Genomic DNA, 21,816 nt, shown 5'->3' with positions numbered 1-21,816 from the left:
AACCTATCCACCTATTAAAAACATTTTAGAGGTTGTATAAACTGATTAATGAATGACTAACTCCCACTAATTATGTAAACACCCAACCAAATCATTAAGAACTAAAAATGAGGCAATAGAATAAAATGAAATCAGTTTCATAGAAAGACAGTAAGATTCTCATTAAGAGAAACTGAATTTTCTGAAATGCCACAAAAGTTATAAACAGAATTTCTAGATACATGTGTTTATTCAAACTGTTTAAAGCTATGCAGTCTCATATTAACTAAGTTTAAAAATGAACAGCAAAAAACTAGTTTCGAACATGAAAACTAGGAATACAGTAAATATATATTGTATAAAAATATCAATTCTTCCAGAAAACTGAACTATTTTTGTTTTCTGAATTAAAATTTTATTGTTCTTGCTTATATAGTTCTCTTTTATATTATATATACRTATATATATATWTTTTTTTAAACATTATTACAGATTTCTCACATATTTTAAAAATATATTTTGACTCTCTTTATCCCATTTCAGTAGTTTTTGTAATGTTCTATTTCTTAAAGAATAACTTATTTCTCAATTAGCTCAAAACCTAGAAGAGACTTCCAAAACTGCTCCAATTCTATTATTTCTAGGATTGAGACTGGCAATCAGATTTAATTAATTTATTTAAATTAATTTAAATTAATTTTTAGAWTGTATTAAATATTTTTAAGGTTACTTATATTACACAGATTTAGCTATAGGAGACACATTTTTGTTAAAAGAAAGGATAAGCAAATGCATGCGATAAAAGAAAAATTGTACTGTACACAAATGGAGGCAATAAAAAGATAACTTTACAAAAAGTTGGAAAATAAATGTCAAAACTTACCTTAAAAACTCATTGATTTCTGTAGCTGGCAATGAAGAGAAAGAAAACCTCATCCAAAATACAGTTAAAGAACACAGCTGGCTGTTAACAGAAAACAGTTCATTTTAAAACATAAACAAAAGCAAGAACTCGGGCAAAATACCCTTCAAAACTACGAGATGCCTTCAAAAATAATACTTAATCCCCAAAACATAGAGATTAACACGTCTCACGTATTAACTGCAGTGTTTTTTTCTAATTACACCAATTTCAGGACAATTCAGTCCTTAACTACAGAAGAAAGTTCCACTGGCTTAATCGAAATCCATTAAACCTATACATGCTGCTGTGTTGACACACACAAATCAGTTTACAATATGCTTACCCTGATTTAGTTAAAAATTCTTAATGAATCAATTTAAATTGATCTAAAAACAAGCTCCCTTCTACTTACCAAGCTTCTACACATTTCACAGCAAGCTGGACCTCAACTGTGCAGCTATTTAGCTGTCAAATTCATCCCTGGACTAGAATTTAGGTAATATCTTCGTTTATGAGAGAAACGTATGTTTATTAACCAGTGTAAATCAGTATAGTGTTAAGGACTCTGACATTTAAAATAAAGTTTGACTACACATTTTTAACTCTTGACACAGCACTTTGCTATACTATGGAAGATGTCAGAGGTTCAGCAAAGACTCAGTCAAGCCACAGTAAATTTAGAAACAGGACGCAATAAGCAACTAGACTTGCTAAATGGAAACACCTTACATGATAAGTGTAAATATTTATGTTTTAAATACTTATGGGATGTTTTTACACCCATTGCCCCTAAAGGATGAATTTATTTCTGTCTGAAGAACTTGTGTCAGTTTGCGCTCTGAATAGATTTTTATAATTTTTTCAACTAGCAACAGAAAGGAAAAAAACAGAAAAAGAGAAAGAAAAACTTTAAGACTAAAAAGCAAACCTGCAAAAGAATACTAGGGCAAGAGAAAGACTTAACTATATGACAGAGCTTGTCATGTGTAAGGAACCCCCTGTCCACTAGGGAGCAAGATCTGAGGGAAAAAAAAAAAAACTTTAATGACAAAGTTATGCCAGTATTAACCTCAGTTCAGGCACAGACCGAAACAGCTTTTTTCAGTCAGCAGCGGCGGGGGCCGAGGAGGGCAGCGGCCCGCAGCCCTCGGCGCTGCCTCACGGCTGCGCGGCGCCGCAAGGCCGGGCGCGGCGCGCTCCGCCGGGGCCCTCCCCCGCCCCGGGCGGAAACGGCGCGGCCAGGACTCCCCCCGCCCCGGGGAAGCGCACGGCCGCGGCGCCCTCCCGAACCCACCGAGCGCTGTGAGGAGACGGGGCGGGGGCGTCACCGACGCAGCGACCGGTCCCGCGCGTYTCGCCCACGCGCGCGCCGTCCCCGTTTCCCCCCCCCGTCACCTAGCAACCAAAGAAACACCGCCGCCTGCGCACGCGCAAGGGCTACGCGCTCTCCCRGCGCTCAGCGGCTCCAGACCGCCGTTCCCCTTGCGCGCATGCGCGTTCTTTCCCGCGCCTCTCTGCACCCTGCGCATAACGCGTCCCGCCAGCTCTTCGTTAGGCGCATGCGGAATCCCAAAGAGCGGTGCCGCCGCAACCCCCCCGCCCGCTGTTCCCATCGACGCATGCGCAGTGGAAGGAGCTGCGTGTTACCCCCTAGCGGGAATCAGTAGAGCTGCTCTCGAAGCCCTGCGGACAGCCTCTGCGCTTCAATGAATGGAGACGGGGGGGGCGGGTACGCGCTGTCACTACGCCGATAGCGTGCGGGGGCCRGGCAGGCGTGCCCCGAGGCACGCCGGGAGTTGTAGTTTCGGTGGGCAAAGAGTTGCCTGAGGCGGGCGGGAGAGGCGACTACAATCCCCAGGCGGCTGCGCGGGCTGCGCGGGGAGGGCTTGCCCCGCCCCTCCGGTGCACCTTAGCGCGGCGCTGTCGCCGTTGCAGTCGCGCTTTAGAGGTGACCCTGAGGCAGTCGGAGCTGCGCCTCGTCTCAGCCATGGTCGGTACCGCGCTCCGCTCCCGTGCGCATAGCCTCTCTTCCCCAGCCGGGGGGGCCTGCCCGGGGCGAGGGCCCCTCCTTGGGGCGGCGGTTGGGACGGGGCGGCCCTGGGCTGCGCCCCGCGGTCGGGGTGGGGGGTCTCCCCTCGGGGAGARGGAGCTCCGTAATGGCGCCGGCTCCCCCGCGGGCCGTTGGCGCTGAGGCCGCCGCGCCGGGGGGCTCTTCCCTCGGGCTCCGGGCCGTGGCGGCCCGCGAGGCCCCGGGCAGTGGCCTGAAGGGCCACTCGGCACCGGCGGGGAGCGGGCCCYGTGCCGTGTTCCGGTCTCCGTTCAAGCGGCGCTGGCCCGGGGCTCTGCGGACTCCGCTGCCCGCGCCGCTCGCAGGTGACCTTCCTCCATCCTCGGGCTAGGGGAGAGGTCAGGGTCGGCCCCCGACACGCAGCCCTGCCGGGTTTTAGCCTCTTCTCCCCCTCGGTGCGGGGAAGAGGCCGCCCGGTTTGCGGGAAGCCCCTCGGGGAGGTTTTCCTTGCGCACCTGCTTGGGAGAGCTGGGTGAAGCGGTGCCATGCGGCCTGATGCTGACCCTTCAGGGACTTACCTACACCTTTCCTAAAACCGCAGCCCTGGTTGAGGCCCACAGCTTATATAACTTTGCCTTCAAGACTATGTGAGTGCTTGCTCCTGAATTTCACCTGATTTTAGCRGTTCTGGGTGCAGCTGTTTTCCATGTTAGTTACCTCAAGGGAAAATGCCTGCAAAATGTTTTCCTCCYTCTGTTTAATCCCTGCTTGCTGTGAGAAGTCAAGCTTCTCATGCAGATTCTCCAACCTATTATTCAGGTGTTTACTTTGCTTTTGGTGCTTTGCTGTAGAGAAGATGCTTGTGTGCTTTAAAACTTGTCTAATTAGTTCCAGCTATAGCTTGTAAGCTAAGTACCTCAATCTATAAACTTTAATTATGCTACTTTTCCACTCATTTTTATCCAAAATATGGATCCCCCAGGGTGACCACAAGACAGCAAGCTTTATTTTGAACTTGAGCTTTGAGAACACTGACTACCATGAATTTGTTGGTCCTCAAGAGAACTTCTGGTTGAAAATATTACTTTAATGCTTAAAAAAAAAAAAGCCACCACTTTTGTCCTGTTTACTGTATTCAAGTTATGCATTCAGTATTGTGGAAAGGCATTAAACTTATGAAGCRATCGTGTGTCTGTTGATGTAATTGCCACTAGCTAAATGAAATGGAGAAAGCTTTGTAAGTACACCTCTCTGAAGGTCATTTCTTAAAGAAAGAATTCYTTTGGAATTCTGTCTATGAACTGTAGTGCTCCTGGGGTTACTAAAGTGTACAGCTATCTTGCTGATACTATCTGCTGCCTTTCCAAACGCTTTTATTGTCAGTGCATCCCTRTTGTGAAGAGAGAGGGACAAAGTGAAAGTTTGTTAGGCAAACTCTAAGTTTTTGAGGAAATACAGTTTTACTAAGCTCAATAGTAAACTTAAAGCATTCTTCTCAAGCAAGGTAGCTTGACTGACTTTAACGTTCAGTAAAAATGTTAAGATGATGGCATTCTACAGATGTAAAGTTTAGGTATAATTATGTTTACTACTTACCGTTAGAAAAAGACTTCTATAATGCAGAGTCTATCACTTGTGTAGATTAGACATAGAACTTTTGATATCCACATCTCCTGATTGATTGTGTGTTACTCAATATTACTCTTACTAACCTTTGTAACCTCCTGAAGCGTAGTCAGCTTTTTATAAGACCTGTTYTACAGTGTAGTACTACTGTCATGCGAGGTACAAACATTTTAAGTCTGCTACTACAAGCAGTAATCAGAGATAATTTAGGCATTGAGTTCTTAAGCCAAAGCAAACAAATGAACCAAAAAAGTCATTGAACCCATAATTTCATCATTTGATATTAGATCTACTCTTAGCTATGATAATATAGGGAGGAAAATCCTATGCATCTGAATTAAATGAAAAAGGTATCTAGGGATGTAGTGCTCACTATCTTTACTCTGTCTTTTAAAACTTCTTTTAATTATATATCTGACATGCACAGTGGGGGAGGCTTTGAAACTATATAATTCAGCTTGGTTATATTTATCCTATAGTTCATTTATACTTGACTGTAAGTAAAGGTCACCTCTGTAGTTAGCAGTGCATGAAAGCATTCTTATCAAAGCTGCATGTAGGAGCCAAGTCACGGGTTGAAGTGCCTGAATGTGAATGCATGGAACCTCTCTGAGGGAGAGAAAGAGCTTGCATATTACAGGGACACTGTCTGCTTGAGAGTTAAGTGCTTCTTTAAGTCCCTTCCCTCCAAAAGTAGCCTGGGATGATAAACGATACTAATTCTTATGTGATGCAAGTTCAATTTTCTAGGGGAGGTTAGATATCTTTTGTTTTCATAAGAAGTATAACTTTTTTGATTTGTTAATGCATCTTCTGGAATCRAAAGACAGTATGGAAATTTTTTACACTGATAGTTTGCTTTTGGAAGGGGCAAAGGGAAAGAAAAAGCCAATATACTGAAAGCTTGGAGATTTAAAAAAAATAAAATAAAATAAAAGGAAGAAAGAAGTAGTAGATAGTATTCCTCATTCCTTCAGCCACCACAGCTCTTCCTCCCTGCCCTGTTTCAAAAAAGGGGGAAGAGGACAGGAGGGATGGTGCTAAGCAAGCATACTTTTTTTTTTTTTGGAGAAGGCTGAGCTGACTCACAACTATCCAGTGTTTTTTTTTTTTCTTAACTTTTTTTAACAAGGCTAAATGTTAGTTCTGTCTCAGTAAAAAAACAGTTTTACCTCTTTGTATCTTCCTTTCTTTCCTCTTTYTGCTGCTGTGCTAAAGACTTACCATGAGTGAAATTGTTTATGAATAATCACAGATTAAAGTGCATATAGAAGAGAAAATTCTGTTTGTTTTTTTTTTTTTTTTCCTCTTTTGTGACATTACAAGAAATACTACATTAGATTGGTTCCTGAGCTGCAGAGGAGAAAAGGCCTACCTTTTTCAAGTCCTCTTTCCACTTCACCAGAAATCCTGGAGTGTCAAATTCAATTTTTTGGGGGGATAATATGTAATTCAAAGAAAATGTGTTCTGTTGTTATCTCCATTAGTGCTGGAATAGCATGCTTAGCATGCAATTACTTTTTGTATGCAAATTACTCATAAGCAATTTTACCTAGGCCAAGTTTTGCAGCACAATAGCTTTCCAGTACTTATTTTTCAAACTAACATGATTAGCTATCTCAAAAGACTATTCATTATTCCATTTACTTTGCTAAAGAGRATCTATATATTATCAACACACTAAAAAGTGTTCTTTAAAATCTGATGTGCATCTGTAGTCTGTGCTGTTTATCAACATTTAGGTATTTCAATGAATGTGTGGGGTATAACTCTGCTAACCTAGACTAGTGTAATCTAGAACTTRCTATTCTAGAGTGTCAGGTGCAAARTAGTGAAAGAGTTTTGAGATTTTTAAAATGGCAAGAATTCTTTGTCTGCTCTTCTTCCCCTTCTTTGCTTAGTTTTGGCAAGACTTTAAGGGTGAGACTCCCAATAGGACAGATTCAAAATGAACAATGCAGATCAACACCACAACTGGTAATTATTTAATCAAATGTTTTAAGAATCATTCTTATAACATAGACAAAATCAGAGTTCTAAATTTGAGAGTTCAGTAATTTAACCTAATCACTTATGCTGTGATTTTACTTAATGTAAAACAAAGTAGCTTCTAGGTGGCCTAATTTTTATGATTATCTAATGCTAGCCTGATGCAGCTGTGCTTGGATGGTGAATACTACAGAGAAAAAACATTCAAATCCAAAAGTAATTTTCCAGTAAATATCAGTGACAGGAGTGGTGGTTGAAAGGGATCTCTTAGAGGTCATCTAGTCTGACCTCTTGCTCTGAGTCTGGAGGCTGTCCAGTTTAGCCTGGTGTCAAGACTTTTGTCAATATTAGATCAGGTCATCCATGCCATCCGGCCATCTAGATTTTGATTATCTGAGCATTGAGAAGCTGCAAGGATGGAGATTGCACAAACTCTGGATAACCTGTTCCAGTGCTGTTGTACCACATTAGTCAGGATTTTTTTCTCCCTTCAAGCTGAACTTCCGAACCTGCAATTTGTGGCAAGGTCACCTTTGTAACCCTCCCTGAAGTAGCAGTAGGCTGCTCTTGGGTCTCCCTGCGTCCTCTGTCTTTCCAGACTTTGTTCAAGGCTTCTGGCCAACTAAGTAATGCTGCACTGGATCCTATCTGTTTTTTTTTTTTTCCCATCCCTCTAAAATTGGAGGTCCTGAAAATGGACTTATTCCAGATGCAGCCTGACCAGTGCTGAGCAAAAAGCAGYGGTAACTGAGTTTAGTTGCCAGGTACACTTCTCAGAATGTAGCACACTACGCAGTTTAATAATATATATTTCTATGTTCAATTATATCTGAAATTTTTCAATAACTCAAATGATCATCTTGTAATTATTTGCAAAAAGTGAGCATAGGATTCCAGCAGACTAGTCAGAGCCTCTTCATATATGTTTTAGCACAATCTACTGTGGTCCTATTGCATCAAAGGAAAAAAAGGTCGTGTAAAAAACAGACTTACAAAGTATTGGGTTTATGAATATCCTTTGGCGTGCTTTGTTTTGTTAATATTAACTAATCTGTGTTGTTTCCAAAGTCTTGATTCTGATTAACAAAATAGACTTTTGCAACAGAGAGAAACAGGTATTTTTTTCTTCTTCCTCTTCCCTCTATTTGCAATATARCACTGTATTGGCATAGTCTTTTCCCAGTCTTTTGGAATTCTATGTCAGTTTGGTAATGGGCAGTTATATTATGGGTGTTACATTATAGACAAATACAGATACTAGCTTTTGTCYATAGATCTGCTGTGTAACAGCTCAGTGAGGCAGTAATTTTAAGTTCACTAGATTCTTTGGCTTATGGCATTTGTTAAGTCTTTGCTGGCAAGTAAGCATTCAAAATGCTTAACATAAAGGGCCTTTGGTATTACAAGCTGTCATGTTTTGCCAGTTTTCAGATTCTTATAAAACTTGAATAGTAAGCTTGAAGTACGGAAGTTATGGTATAATCCAGTAAGTGGCTGCATATTGTAAGTGCTTATGCTAAAGAGGTATTGTTGTTTAAAAGAATACAAGCTTTTTCTTTTAATGAGAAAAGGGCAAACAAATTTTAATTCATGGCATTTGGRAAGCTTTTCCAGGAGCACTTCTTGTTAGGTCATTTTTGCAGATGTGGTCTATTTCTCTTGAAGACAAGAGTTGTTGGTGGTTCCAGCAGAATAGAAACAGATCCTAGGTGCTGGCCTTATTCCATATCTGAGCACATGCTTTCATCCAGAGTGAATACTTTTAATCTTATTTCTATAGTAACCATTAATTTTTACAGCTCTCCAAYGGGGTGACACCGTACTGTGTAGCAGTGGGTAAGTCTTGGTTATTCTCTCTTACAGGCTGAACCAATCAGAGTCCTGGTGACTGGAGCTGCTGGGCAGATTGCTTACTCCTTGCTTTACAGCATTGCCAAGGGAGATGTTTTTGGCAAAGAACAGGTAACTGCCACACTGAATTAGCACTTGTCTCTGCTACACAGTAATGAATGAACTAATGTCAGAACTGTAGTCCCTAAGAGACTTGTTTTCTTGTAGGTTTTCAGAATGGTTTACCAATATGCAAGTAACTTATTCTTTGAATGGAAAATGGAGTCCCCATGTTGTGCAAACTCTCAGTTGTTAGTCATGCTGAAATTTTTCATTTTTTTTTGTAAATGGATTTTAAGTTGCTAGCCTTTACAGAAGATAACAAGGTAACATGACAAATTTCATTTAAAAGCAGATGCCTATAAGCCCAATTCATACTAAGCCATTCTTTTCTTTACAGCCTCTTGTTCTTGTGCTGCTGGATATCACTCCCATGATGACTGTATTGGAAGGTGTAGTGATGGAGCTGCAGGACTGTGCTCTACCACTGCTGAAAGGTGGCCAGAACTTTTCTTATATCTTCTTCTGTCTTGCTACAGTTGACGTTAGGCAGCAGGACAAATTAGATGATACTTCCTTGGTTTTGTATTTTATGGAAGGTGAATTAACTTAATTAAACTTAGTCTGCAAACTATGAATAATGTTACCTCTCCAAATAATGATAATATGTAAAGAACTGTAGAGGTCTATGTTTTGGCTTTAATTGTCTAATTATGAGTTGTCAGCATGCATAACAAGTTGTTAGATAACTACCCATATATATTATATTTTGACATAGTGGTAAGATAACTTTGAATCTTTGGATATGCCTGCATGCTTTTACTAAACAAAGTCTTCAGAAATGCCATATCAAAAAAGATAGATAGATAGAGAGAGAGAGAGAGAGAAATGGCTCATCAGTCCTGTAAACAAGCTAAGTTCTTATGTTCTAATGAAGTGCAAGAAAGGGAGTCAGTAGATGCTACTGAAGTTATTACAGTAGTTACTTGAAAAGTGTATGGTTTCTAGCTCRTGCACTTGTATATACTACTGTACTGCTTCAGTTTGAAGTGTTCTTAAGAGGAGAGGAAAATTTCATTTGTGTTAATGTGTGCCACACACATGTGCACATATGTATATGTATTGAAAGAGGGAGAGAGAAAAGGTGTCTGTCTTCGTAGGCCTTTTTCCTGTGTTTTCAGAATTTAYATTTAAGCTTTAGATAAATATTTGTATAACTAAATATTTGTCAGTAGACAGTTCTTTCTTTCATCTGTGGAATTAGAGCCAAATGACTATACTTACTATTTTTGGAAGGGGGAGGTGTTGCTRATGTCAGATCGGATTATACACACTATTTATGAACCAAAGAATAATCCCATTAACACTTTGCCATAAATATTTATCTTTCTTGGATTTTTTYCCCCCCTTTCCTTTTCTTAGAGGTCATTTCAACAGACAAGGAGGAAGTTGCATTCAAAGATCTTGACATAGCAATTCTGGTTGGCTCCATGCCAAGAAGAGAGGGCATGGAGAGAAAGGATTTACTCAAAGCAAATGTGAAAATTTTCAAGTCTCAGGGTGCAGCCTTGGACAAGTATGCCAAAAAGACTGTCAAGGTGAATACAGAAACTGAATTCTAAAAGTTAACTCTTTATTGAGTTATGTAATGACATGTAAAGAATACATTGTAGAATGATGCTGCTTAAGTATAATCCTGTTCTGTGCATACATTCCTTTCCTTTAATCTTGAATATGGAATTTTCCCTGGGGCTTGATGAGATATAATAGCTTAAATACATAAATGATTTAGTCCTACATTCATTCACTGACAGAAGGTGAATCTTGCATTATATTGTACATTCCACAAACTCTGAAGGTGTTCAGCAGTTTTAGAAAAAAAAAAAAAAGGTAGCCTTCTGCTTGCTATTTGTGTTAGCTGGGAGAACTAAATTATCCACATGAAACTTCCTACTTCGTATGCATCTGTGGCTTTAACATAAAGACCCTTAACTTCAGTATCAATATGGAATTACAGTTGCACAAAAAATAGGCTTTGCTTAGGTTGTTAGGATCTTGGTCTTTAATGCAGCGTTGGAACCTTTTAATTGTTCTCTCTCAGATTCCTTCAGCACAGTTAATGGGATCATGTGGCTGCTCTCCTACTGCTCTTAATCTTAGACCCAGACTCTGACTGTGCTTTGTAACTGACTTTTTAATGTCTACTTCCTCTGCTGATGAACTTCCCACTGATTCTAAAGACTTGCTTGCTTCTTTATACAGTTGGAATTAAAAAAAAAATCAATGTAACTATTGCAAAGTAATGGAAAATTTACTGAATTCATTTTCCAAAGGGAAATACAAAGGGAGGTTTGTAGATTAGTTTGTGTGATTGAGATTATGTGGAGTTGGATGTTAATCATTWGAGGCACATTTTAGTTAAAGGAACAATAAAAATCAGTTTCCCATAGTAATAAATTGATCTCAGTTCAGGCATGGTATTTTACTTCAAACTGCCTATGAAATTGAGATAATCAACTGTTCTGGCATCCTTGTTAATTATAAAGGAATTACACACATGCACGCACAGACAAACGTGCACACAGACATGCACGTGCACACACACGCATGCACATACACAGATGCGCATGCACACATACACATGACAGCCAGCCAAGCAGCCCTCTATAAGGTGATGGCTGATTCACTGTGGGCTGAGTAGTGTGTGTATACTGTTCTTTCCCTGTACCTGGTAGCATGGGGATTGAAGCCAGGCTGTGCATCAGTAATGTGGCTCTCGCTAAAAATGCTATTCTCATTCACATTTGAATGCCAGTATTATAAAGAAAATGCCTAGCTTTTCAYGACGATTCAGCGACTATAAATAACAAACACCTAGAACAGTCCTGAAGATTGCAAGCAATTTAGAAAACTTAACTTCTTGACAGTTTCTTTGAAGGCAAAGCCATGGCTTATATGCTGAATTTTTCTATATTTCATTTAATTCATTTTGCACAAATAGCTGTTTGACTAAATACTGACTTTTGCTTCTTCATCTTTCTGCATCTGCTTTTTCCCTTTGTTTTCTTCTTTAGGTTGTGGTAGTTGGGAATCCAGCAAACACTAACTGCCTGATTGCTTCAAAGTCAGCCCCCTCAATACCAAAGGAAAACTTCAGCTGTTTAACTCGCCTGGATCACAACAGAGCTAAATCTCAGGTAAAAAGAACCTATTCAAGGCAGAATGTTTCCTGATGTCTCCACTAAATAGAAACAGAGCAATGCTTTCAAAGAAACCATGAACTGAGAAGCTGAAGTTAATAGAATCTACGTTTTCTTAATTTCCTATTAGATTGCTCTGAAACTTGGTGTGACTGCTAATGATGTGAAGAATGTCATCATCTGGGGGAACCACTCCTCCACTCAATATCCAGATGTTAACCATGCAAAGGTAAATGTGAAAGGAAAGGAAGTTGGCGTTTATGAAGCTATAAAAGATGACAGCTGGCTGAAGGGAGACTTTATCCTGGTAAGATCCTAGGTTTTTTTATGATCTCTCTGTGCTTCTGTTTTTTCTTGAATCTATTAAAAAAAAAAATGTAAACTATGTAACTAACATAGACTTAGTGAAGCAAGTCTTCCTATCTCACTAGCATAAATAGTCTTCTGAAGGCTTGTCTCTTGGTTATTTGCTGTTGAAAAATTAAGGCATTATGAGACTTATGCCAGTATTACAAGAAAAATCCATTTAGAATGCTAAAATTATTCAGTGAAAATAATACTGATTTTTAGCTTAGTTGTAATTCATCTGACATGTAGGCACCACTGACGGTTCACTTTAGTGACTTTTTTTTTAGGAGCCTTGTAGATGAAGTTAGGAAGATTGTCACTCTTCCCCATGGCTGCTCCTGTCTCCAATACCAAAAAAAAAAANAAAAAAAAAAAGCTGAGTCCTCCCTTTAAATCTAAATCCATGGCCTCTCAGTAGCATTTCTTAAAAGTAATCTGAAAAATCTAGACAATACATGCAAATGTTTTAATACAAAGTAGTAATAAATAAAGGTAGTAAAATAAAACAAAGGTAGCAGYTGATCAAGAACACAGTCTACCTCCTTGCAATGCAAAGGGAAACAGGATTACTAAAGCCACTGGTGAATGTTATTTAAGCATACATACTTAACTTGGTATTGCAGTGTTAACTGCATGCTGACARTTGTGTTCTTCTTCCTAGCCAAGATGCTCTTTGTTTGGAACAGAGCATGTATTTTTGTCATCTGATCATACTGTCTTGCTTCCTATCTTGTCTGTGGATACAGCTCATTCCAGTCTATGCTGCTTTTTCTGTAGAAAAAATGGTTGTACGCTAACAACTAAAGTTCATGAGCCAGACAGTAAGCAAGAACCTGTTATAGGAGCTTCTTGTAGAGCAGAATCAAAAACGTGCCAATCTGATGTGGCTGGAGGCAGGCACATCTAGGTACAKTGTGATGCTGGTCTATGCTAGAATGGCTTGCCTAGGATGAGATTTCATAATTGCTCCTTCAAGGTTGGGTGCTGGTTTGCATACAGCCTTACCAAAACTTATTAAAAAAAAAATACTAAAATTTCAGCAGCTATCTTAAGTACAATTTGTAAATACAATCTTGAGCACAGGGAGTTTCATCTATCTTCAGGCATTAAACAAATTTTATGCAGTAAATATCATAGGATGGAGACTAGCAAGTAGTTCACTTTGCTATTCAGCTGAAAAACTAAATTCATAGTGTTACTCTACAAACTTTGTTACTATTGACCTGCATCTGGTATCCTGATGGTCTATGATTGAAAGATCTGGTAGCTTATGAGAGAAATAAGCTGCTAGCTATAAAGTAGGTACTGAGAACTAACTTCTCTGAAATATTCCRTAATTGTCTAATTTGGCCAGACTCTTCTATTTGCATTTTCTGGATAACGTGCCATGTTCATTTACTGATAGAACTGTATCTGGTCTGATTAAGTTAAAGTTTGTAAGATGATCTTTCCTCGTGGCATTTACTAACAGCATTTAGACCAAGCCATGGTTTTGCTGCTTAGTAATTTAAAGGTTTTCTTTTTTGTTTTTCTTTGTTCTCCTTTAACTACAGACTGTCCAGCAACGTGGAGCAGCTGTTATCAAGGCCAGGAAGCTGTCCAGTGCGATGTCAGCTGCCAAAGCTATCTGTGATCATGTGAGGGACATCTGGTTTGGCACTCCAGCGGTAAGATGTAGCACTTGAATAAGTGGTTGTTTGCCTAATGCTTTGATTAATGCCAGTGTCTTTTACCTTAATGTATGTGTGAGGAGGGAAGAATCAATCTTTCTGGAATAAAGTGTCATAGGAAACGCAAAAAACATATATATAAATACACAAAAGTTTAAAATTTTGCTTGTTTCTAGCAATGAAAAGTTACTCATCCCTGACTTTTCTGTTTCTCAGGGGGAATTTGTTTCCATGGGTGTAATTTCTGATGGCAATTCTTATGGTGTTCCTGAAGATCTGCTTTATTCATTCCCCGTTGTAATTAAGGTAACTAGACCATAATTAAGACTAAGTACCTTCTGTAAGATCTAGCTGAACTGTCATATGAGCTTGTCAACACTAGTGTTTTTTCGTGTGGGACTGCAGTTGCTGGGAGGTGGACCTTTTAGTAGTCTTTCACAGAGGGGACTGTTATACACCATCTATAGTAATTATTGTCAAGTAAATACTGATTTTAAAGAAGCAGAGTCTGTCATGACTAGCTACTGCTGATGGTATTCTTTATCAGAAAACAAAAGTCACTTCTACCTGTAGCAGGTAGAAGTAGCTTTATAGCCGTAAGCTTTGTCTCTGACCATGCAGATTGCTTTTTAGAAAGCAGTCTTACTCTTGGTTGTTCTAGAAGTTCAGATCTTTATGTAACTGAAATAAAAYAGGATTTTTATTTTTTGTGGTGGTGAACAACACTAATCACAGTACTAAGATTTTAACTCAATGTTGCATTGTGTTTTGAGGAAGCTAAGTTCTAAATTAGCTAAACTCAAAATCATCTTCAAAGTTGATACTTAATTCTCTGTAGTGTTTACAATGCAAAGTTAGTTTTCTGCAGACTGAATGATGCTTGTCATCATATGGACTTTTTCCTAAACAGGACAAGACCTGGAAGTTTGTTGAGGGTCTTCCTATTAATGATTTTTCTCGTGAGAAGATGGATCTGACTGCTAAAGAGTTAACTGAAGAGAAGGAGACTGCTGTGGAATTTCTTTCCAGTGCATGACTAGTTAATCAGGAATTACAAAATCACTTAAGAGTGGAAGAATCCAAAAGTCGTCTCTAAGTCTGCTACCAAACACTCTTACTGTAGTCAAGTCAATTGTCTGTGGCAACTGTGCATTTTAAAGTTCATATGCTTACTGGTACTGTTGTGCCTATTGAGTTATTAGCAATGAGAATATTAAATAAGTAAAACTAGTTTGTTGACCAAACTTTCTGTTCAATACTACTTGCTTTCTGTGTATGATACAGAACAATTGTTTGCCTCAGCCTTGGCTACTAACGCACAATCTTGTTTTTTATTAGAACTTGGCACTATTGGAACATGTCCTAGTCTGTGATTACTTTGCATCCATCTGCTCAACTGAAAATGAAATCAAAATGCCAACAGTTCTCCTTGAACTAGTACTGTAGTGAYTCAAATCTATCAGTGCACAGACTCCGAATATATACTGTTTGCTTTGGTTATGCTCTACAATGCTTGTCAATAGAAATATTAAAAATGCTTAATCACATAATGGTTAAGAGTAGTCTGTTGCCCTTTATTTACATGTTTCAGTTACAGTATGGTATTACAACTGAAAAAATTGTTTTGAGAGGTAAGTAAATTAGTTTTAAGACGTTTTCCTGACARTTAACACTTTGATTAGTCTCAGCTGAAATTGTTTTATGTCAAAATCCGACATAGGCTAAGGACAGTAGTTGGGCAGATGYATCTTCCAATGCTGCAATTGAAAAGTAGCTTTGGTACCATAGCTCAGTACTAACGTARTTATGGCTTCAATCAAAGGCAATCAAAGCCTCATCCCAAGAGATACAGACTTATTTGGTTAAGACGAAGTGAAGTTAATATACTTACTTGACTATTTTCCTAGTACAGTCTACAAACACTYCTAATTTGAGAAAGCTGTTTTATCTATAATGTGCTGTATCACTGCCTTGCACACAAACAGGTGAATATTGCTGTAACTCTTCTAGCTGCATATTTTGTCTGTCTCAACTGAAACCTACCTTTTTTAGATTTCTTGCAGGATGCCAGGTTTGTTGTTCTACTAATTACTCAGATGTACTACTTCCTGTTCTGTTTGTTTTCTAAGCACCTTAAATACTACTTACCCTGACTGTAGGGTGCAAGCTCTTGTAATAGTGGGATTTACTAGTACAGAATGCCCATGCTAAGCTTTTGACCATCCTGTCGTAATGTAAGTGTTTCTGCCTTATAGTATAGCACATCTCTCAACTGTTCCGTCTTTTGATTTGATGTCTTTAAATGACGAAGAGAACCACTTCTACAAAAAAAAAAAAAAAAGCAATGCATAAAACTTTAGCTTAATTTCAAACAAAGCCATTCCTATTATCTGGGATTAATCAGCTGGAATTTAAGATATTTGAAGAGACATCAATAAACTAATCTTTAAGTCTGTGACAGTGTCTCATAACATTACTGCAGCTATTAAGTGAAACTAATACAGCTGCAGAGCTATGATACATGAATAGTTGAAAGAAAAAAACAAAAGCATTTCAGAAAACTAGGAAGTCCGTACTGCAGCATAGACTACCTGGAGACAGAGCATGAAAGGTGAATGCTTTGAATGTTCATGAAGCAGCTGTTCAAGAAATTGTGTTCTTGTAGTCTTAGACAAGAAATATATGCACTGTATATTTGCTATTTTATTACTATACTTCCCCCCCCCCCCCCAAGCCCTTAGGAGTTTATCCATGGAGAAAAAGCTGAGAAGCAAATTTTATACATCTGCAACTGTCTTCAGAACCTTTTGGGTAACTTCTATAGAAATTAGGGAGGTAGGGAATGCTCCTAATGTGATGACCATCTTCTGGCATTCGTACAAAGTCAGTAAAATCTCATTTCAGCATGGACCCAGGGACTGGAGGTATTCATTCCAGTAATCATCATGCTACATACTATTTTAATACAATGCATATTTTAAAGTGAATGTGCTAGAAGATAGCCACAATGCACACTATTACTCAGTTTGAAAAAGGTATGGGCTTATGAAAGGAAAAAATACATACATCTGTGTCTGAAAACTATAACTATGATAAATAACACTGATGTTGCAGTAGGTTTTGTGCCATACCTGAATAAACACTGCTGTAGGGAAGAAGTCTTTTTTGTTTGTTTTGAGGAGTTTTTTTTTNTTTTTTTTTTGTCTCTTAATTCTGAAAGTTCTCAAAGTTCTCATTCTTGTAGGATTGTTTGTTAAAGCAGTGTTCCCCAGGAGACAATTTTCACTTTCTGTAGAATGATGCTTAAAACACTTTGTGTATCAGAACAGTTGCATCATTAATCTTAATTCTTGATAGACTATCCCATGACAATATTTACCTAATCAAGTTAACAGTTGATTCCAAATTTGGTTCTGCTCGTGTTGTGAGTTTTTATTTCTTCCAGGCTTCTATGACAAAYAACAGGAAGTTTGATAAGCCCAACGGTGGCATGATTAATTGGTTTGAGAGTTTGTTAGTAGTAGGTTGCTAGTTAAGTGGTGGATATTCCCTGTATTTGTATGTCTGCACTGTTCTGTCCTTTGTTCTACTTTTCTCCAGTTTTTCCTCTTTATATTTCTAGGAGATTTTTCTGTTTCCCCATTATGGTTAGCTGCACCTAACTAGGGCTTATGCTGCTTCATACACTTTGTTCTTGTAGTAGCAGGCATGGCTATGTAGTCACATGTATGCAAACCAGGAACAGTAATAATCTACTTTTCCCAGAGTTTTTAAGTACAAAAGGCAGCTTGCACATGTCTCTTCAAATGTATTAAATACTCTGTTCTTCCTTAAAATGTTTGTCCCATGATGTTTGAGTATGGACATGTCTATACAAGAAGAGGCTGAGAGAGCTGGGTTTGTTYGGCACAGAAGGGCTCACAGGAGATCTTTTCAGTGTCTACAACTACCTAATGGGAGGGTGTAGAGAAAACAGATCCAGACTATTCTCAGAGGCACACAGTGGAAGGATGAGAGGCAATAGAAAAGCTGAAAAAAGAATTTCTAGTTTGATTTAAAGGAAATATTATATATATAACAATGCGTATATACTGTGAAGGTGATCAAATACTGRAATAAGGGCTCAGAGAAGTTGCAGAGTGTGCATTCTTGCAGATGTTCAAACCTCAGGTGGAGGCCCTGAACAACCAGATCTAAGTTGGCCCTGCATCTTTTAAGCAGTTCTGCACTTCAGTGCAGAAGTGTCAAAAGTTATTTTTCCCTTATTAAAGGGTGTTATCATGTATATACAAAGTTTCTGTGTAGCAAGGAAGTTCACATCCAGTTCTTAATGATTTGCTCAAAAGAATAAAAATCAGGGCTTTAAAGAGCAACTCCAGAATGAGTGTGTTTAAGCTTTCTTTGAAGAGCAAATCCCAGGGGAAAGTAAGATTTGAATTGTAAGATTTGGATTCACATGGAGCTGAGAACCTTTAGGGTCCTGGCAGAGTTCATGCATTACCAGAAAGGATTGCAGGGAAGGCTGGAAACTGCTTTGCGTAACTGGTCTGCTTTGTYGTGAAGTCCCTGTATGTTTGGCATGAGAAGATCTTAGAAAATGCAGCAGATYTGAAATCTTCCATTCATGCTAGTGAAGGCAACACAAGGCAGACTGTAAGGCTGATCTTTTTGTGCTCTCAAGAGCTTTTCCATTCCCAGCAAGAAATCTTGTCATGAGAGAGGAGAAACAACGCTTTTCACAATATGAACAAAAAATGTATTTCAAGTTTTTCTTGTGCTGTTCTACTCATCCTATTGCAGCTACTTCTGGGTTTTTACTTTGTTTAAAAAAAAAAAAAGTGATTGCAGGGGAAGCTAGAAACTCTACAAAGCTCTTACAMATGAGTCCCCACCAGTAGATTTACCCTGGTCTTCACACAGATTTGCACTTTGTTCATATTTATAACRTAACCTATCACATCAGCAGGATTTGAAGTTTGCTTTGTAGCAGGTGAGGCAWCAGAATTTCTCTGGCAAGCAAAACAGATGCAGTGTGCGTTCAAAATACTAGGAAGGAGTGAGATGATTTTACAATACTGAGGAAGGTTCTCCTTTCCTAACAAACAGCATTTTCTAACTCTTTTCTACCAAAGAGTTCGTTAGCATTTTTTTTCCTGCTGCCCATGGTTTGGGCATATTTTTGTGTTTATAGACGTATTTTGCATTAGAATTAGTAAATTCTAGAAGGTAACTACAGTTTAGATAAAGTGAAAGAGGAACTGTTGTAAATATAACTATTTGCAACTCAGAATTTAGATAATTATGTTCTAGTACCAGGTGTTCTAGAAAAACAGATTCCAACAATTTTAAAGTGGTAGTTTTATAGAGGCACTTGACATGTTATTGTATCAGGACAAGAAAGGACCAGTGAGCTGCTTACCTTCATTCTTAGTATTTCATTTTAAACAGAAATTTATGATGAAGCTGTAATCTTTAGTTTGGGTAGAAATAAGTCCCCTTCTGTTGGTCTTGCAGAGTCTTTTATTGTGGGTGAAAATTCAATTGCATAGATGTGTTTTTTCCAAATCTGCTAACTACACTTATCAAGTTTTTTGTAGCTAAGTGACACAAAGGGTTTGCGTGGAGACCTTTGTCTACTTTCTTTCAAAAATACAGTTGTTATAGCTRTGGGAGGGCCCAAACACATTGAAAGCTGTATTTACTTAAGACAACTCACGTTTGATGCCCTGAGCATTTGTAGACTCCTGATGAAATACACTGTGTTAACAAATCTTTTGCCCACTTAGGACTTTTCAATAGTTTTGACTTTGTACTGTAACCACTTAATATTTCTCAGTGGCAGAAAGCCCAGAATTCAGACTATCCTGTCCCCCAGGCACCATTTCTCTCTCCCTCTTTTTTTTTTTTCCTCCTTATTGCAGCTGAAGAGGGATGTTGGAGAAGAACAACTTGACACAGCAGGGAGCTGACTACTCCTTTTCCGGTAGATGGCACTAATACATACATTGTGTATATTCACACGCTCATGTACACACGCACACTCCCCTGATCAGCTGATGATGGAAAATCTGTCCAGAGTTCAAAGGATTGTCCTAACAAGCCTAGAGCTTCACAGTTATCATGAGACTGCACATATCAACCATGCAAAGGGATTTTTTGCAACCAGTACAGAGAATTAATATTTTTGAGATAAAAATGAGCTTTCATTTGCTGTCAGCCATAAAAGAGCTAGAACATATCTGAGTGGGTAATTCCAAACTAGCAGCTCAGCTCAGTTTAACTAAGCTAACTATGGGCTGAATTTTACATCTTTAGTGTTGGTATGTTCAACAGTAGCACATACGTGCACACAGAAAGGCAAAATACTGGAGCTAAGTCAAAGACTGAGAAAATATATTGCAAAATTACAGTTTGCTAAACCTTTGGCTCCATTCTTTAAGCCAAATCATCATGTGGGATTTGCAAAATGGTGGAATTCTGCTTTCAAAAGTATCAGATCCAGTATAGCCATCTGTTATGAAATCTTCCCTGGTTATATTTATACGCAATTTTGCTTTCTCATTCACAAGTATTTTTGAGAAAACATTGGAGACTTGAGGTTTTTTTTTTAAATGCGACACGAACATGCGACCTTCATAAAGAAACACTGCCAGGATTGATATCRTTACTTTATAAGCCAGTGGGAATAACATCCTTTCAAAGTTTGACAGAGAAAAGTGTTAGGAAGCCACCAATAAACCATTGTAAGGGCATATTTCAGGAGCAATTAAGCCTATGGTTAAAGCCCACTGAGGGAAACTTAATAGTCTGGCTGAAAACTAGTTTTTATAGGAAACCAAACAACAGCAACAGCAGTGAGCAATTTTCAGTCAGATCAGCAAATTGCTTTGATTTACTAAGTGCTGGTGTTGGTGAAGGCAGGGACAGCTAGCCCAAGGGACCAAGAAGGGACAGGACTGCAGCTTTTGGCAGCATTGCAGACACGTTGGCTCAAGCTGYTCAGGAAACTCATCACAAGAAGTTCATTTGTACTGAAGCCAGGCTACAGAAATTTAGCTGCTACAAGCAGGCACAACCATTATGACACAAAAATGATTTTAGTAGCAAGTCCAACAAGATTCCTCGTGTGAATGCCTGTTTCTGCTTCAGGGAGGTGGGAATACAAAAAGTTTTCAAAGTTTTGCCCCTAAATTTATTTGCACCTGCATACTTTCAAGAGCAGAAGAAAGAAAACATTTTGGCCTTCTACTTGAAGGAAATAGTAATAAGTATTTCAAGCTAAATCTCTTCTGCATGTGGCACTGAGAACAGACACTCTTCTTAATACGTGATTTAATATGTGAAGATACCTGCCTGAGGAAAGCTCAGTGTGAGCCATGTACGCCAGAGGGCTTGAACACAAGCCCAAGTGTAAGCTTGCTATTTAGAAGGATTTTAAACAGAGGATGTGCTATTCCTCCAGCACCATGAACGTGTGCACGTGGTGCTAATTGACACTTGCTGCGAAACAGGCCTCCAGTCCTAGAGAACAAAACGCTTTCGGAAGGCAGCTTCTACCTAGAGTTGTTCCCTGAAGCTAAACTCAGGGGGRGGAAAGTTTGATCCCAACCTAGGAATAAGTTCCTGCTGAGAATGGCACCATACACATACACCTAGTGACTTTCCAACACGTAACAGCACGAGCAAGACAGCGGAAATGACGGAGTAATGCTATTCTTCCGGTGGCAGCAGCAAAGTTAACGTGCAACAGCTAGTCAGTCAGAGGATCGTGCACTCTTCTGAGATGATGGACAAACTTCAGTTGTTTGGGACTTGAGACAAAGTGGTCCAAAAAGGCAAAAAGCCCAGTAAGTTAGGAAAGACTGAGGTTTATTTCTCAATGAAGGTGGCATATGAGAGAATTAACCCTTAAAGAATTTTTTTTTCCTAGTTAAAAAAAAAAAGCCCAAATGGCAAAGCTAACATTTCTCGCTGATATTAAAGGAGAGGATCACGTGAAGTAAACTTGAACCACGGCTAGGCATGGCAGTGCCGTGCACGTGTCCCACCGGGGCATGGTTAACTGCCCCTATCCCCAGCCAGAGCAAGGACGGAGAAGGGCAGCACACCTCAGCCGAGTGAAACTGCGCAGGCCCGTTAGTGCTAAAAAACAGGGAAACATCTCAGTAGGAAGTAAAAGGCGGCAGTCTTTAAAGTTTCTAC

General features: G+C 39.1%; 2 protein-coding genes across 2 annotated transcripts in view; one reads left to right on the top strand and one right to left on the bottom strand.

Annotated features, from left to right (window-relative positions):
• The window catches only part of WDPCP (WD repeat containing planar cell polarity effector), a 150,137-nt gene extending 147,848 nt beyond the window's left edge, over positions 1-2,289 (bottom strand). Inside the window, exons 1-2 of the mRNA XM_085307279.1 lie at positions 2,178-2,289; positions 863-943 (exon numbers count right to left, since the gene is read on the bottom strand). The gene's annotated coding sequence lies outside the window, so the exon portion shown is untranslated. The remainder of the gene's footprint in view (positions 1-862; positions 944-2,177) is intronic.
• Positions 2,290-2,765: 476 nt separating this feature from the next.
• On the top strand, positions 2,766-15,164 carry MDH1 (malate dehydrogenase 1). The gene is made up of 9 exons (XM_085307278.1): positions 2,766-2,873; positions 8,370-8,468; positions 8,797-8,893; positions 9,819-9,994; positions 11,471-11,593; positions 11,727-11,903; positions 13,498-13,611; positions 13,831-13,920; positions 14,525-15,164. The coding sequence occupies exons 1-9, from the start codon at positions 2,871-2,873 to the stop codon at positions 14,648-14,650; spliced, it is 1,005 nt and encodes a 334-aa protein (XP_085163404.1). The 5' UTR covers positions 2,766-2,870; the 3' UTR covers positions 14,651-15,164.
• The last annotated feature ends 6,652 nt before the right edge of the window (positions 15,165-21,816 follow it).

Source organism: Rhea americana, unplaced genomic scaffold, assembly GCF_003343005.1.
Source record: "Rhea americana isolate MKP2758 unplaced genomic scaffold, rheAme1 scaffold_256, whole genome shotgun sequence".
Lineage (NCBI taxonomy): Eukaryota > Metazoa > Chordata > Aves > Rheiformes > Rheidae > Rhea > Rhea americana.
This window is presented reverse-complemented; position numbering and strand designations above follow the sequence as displayed.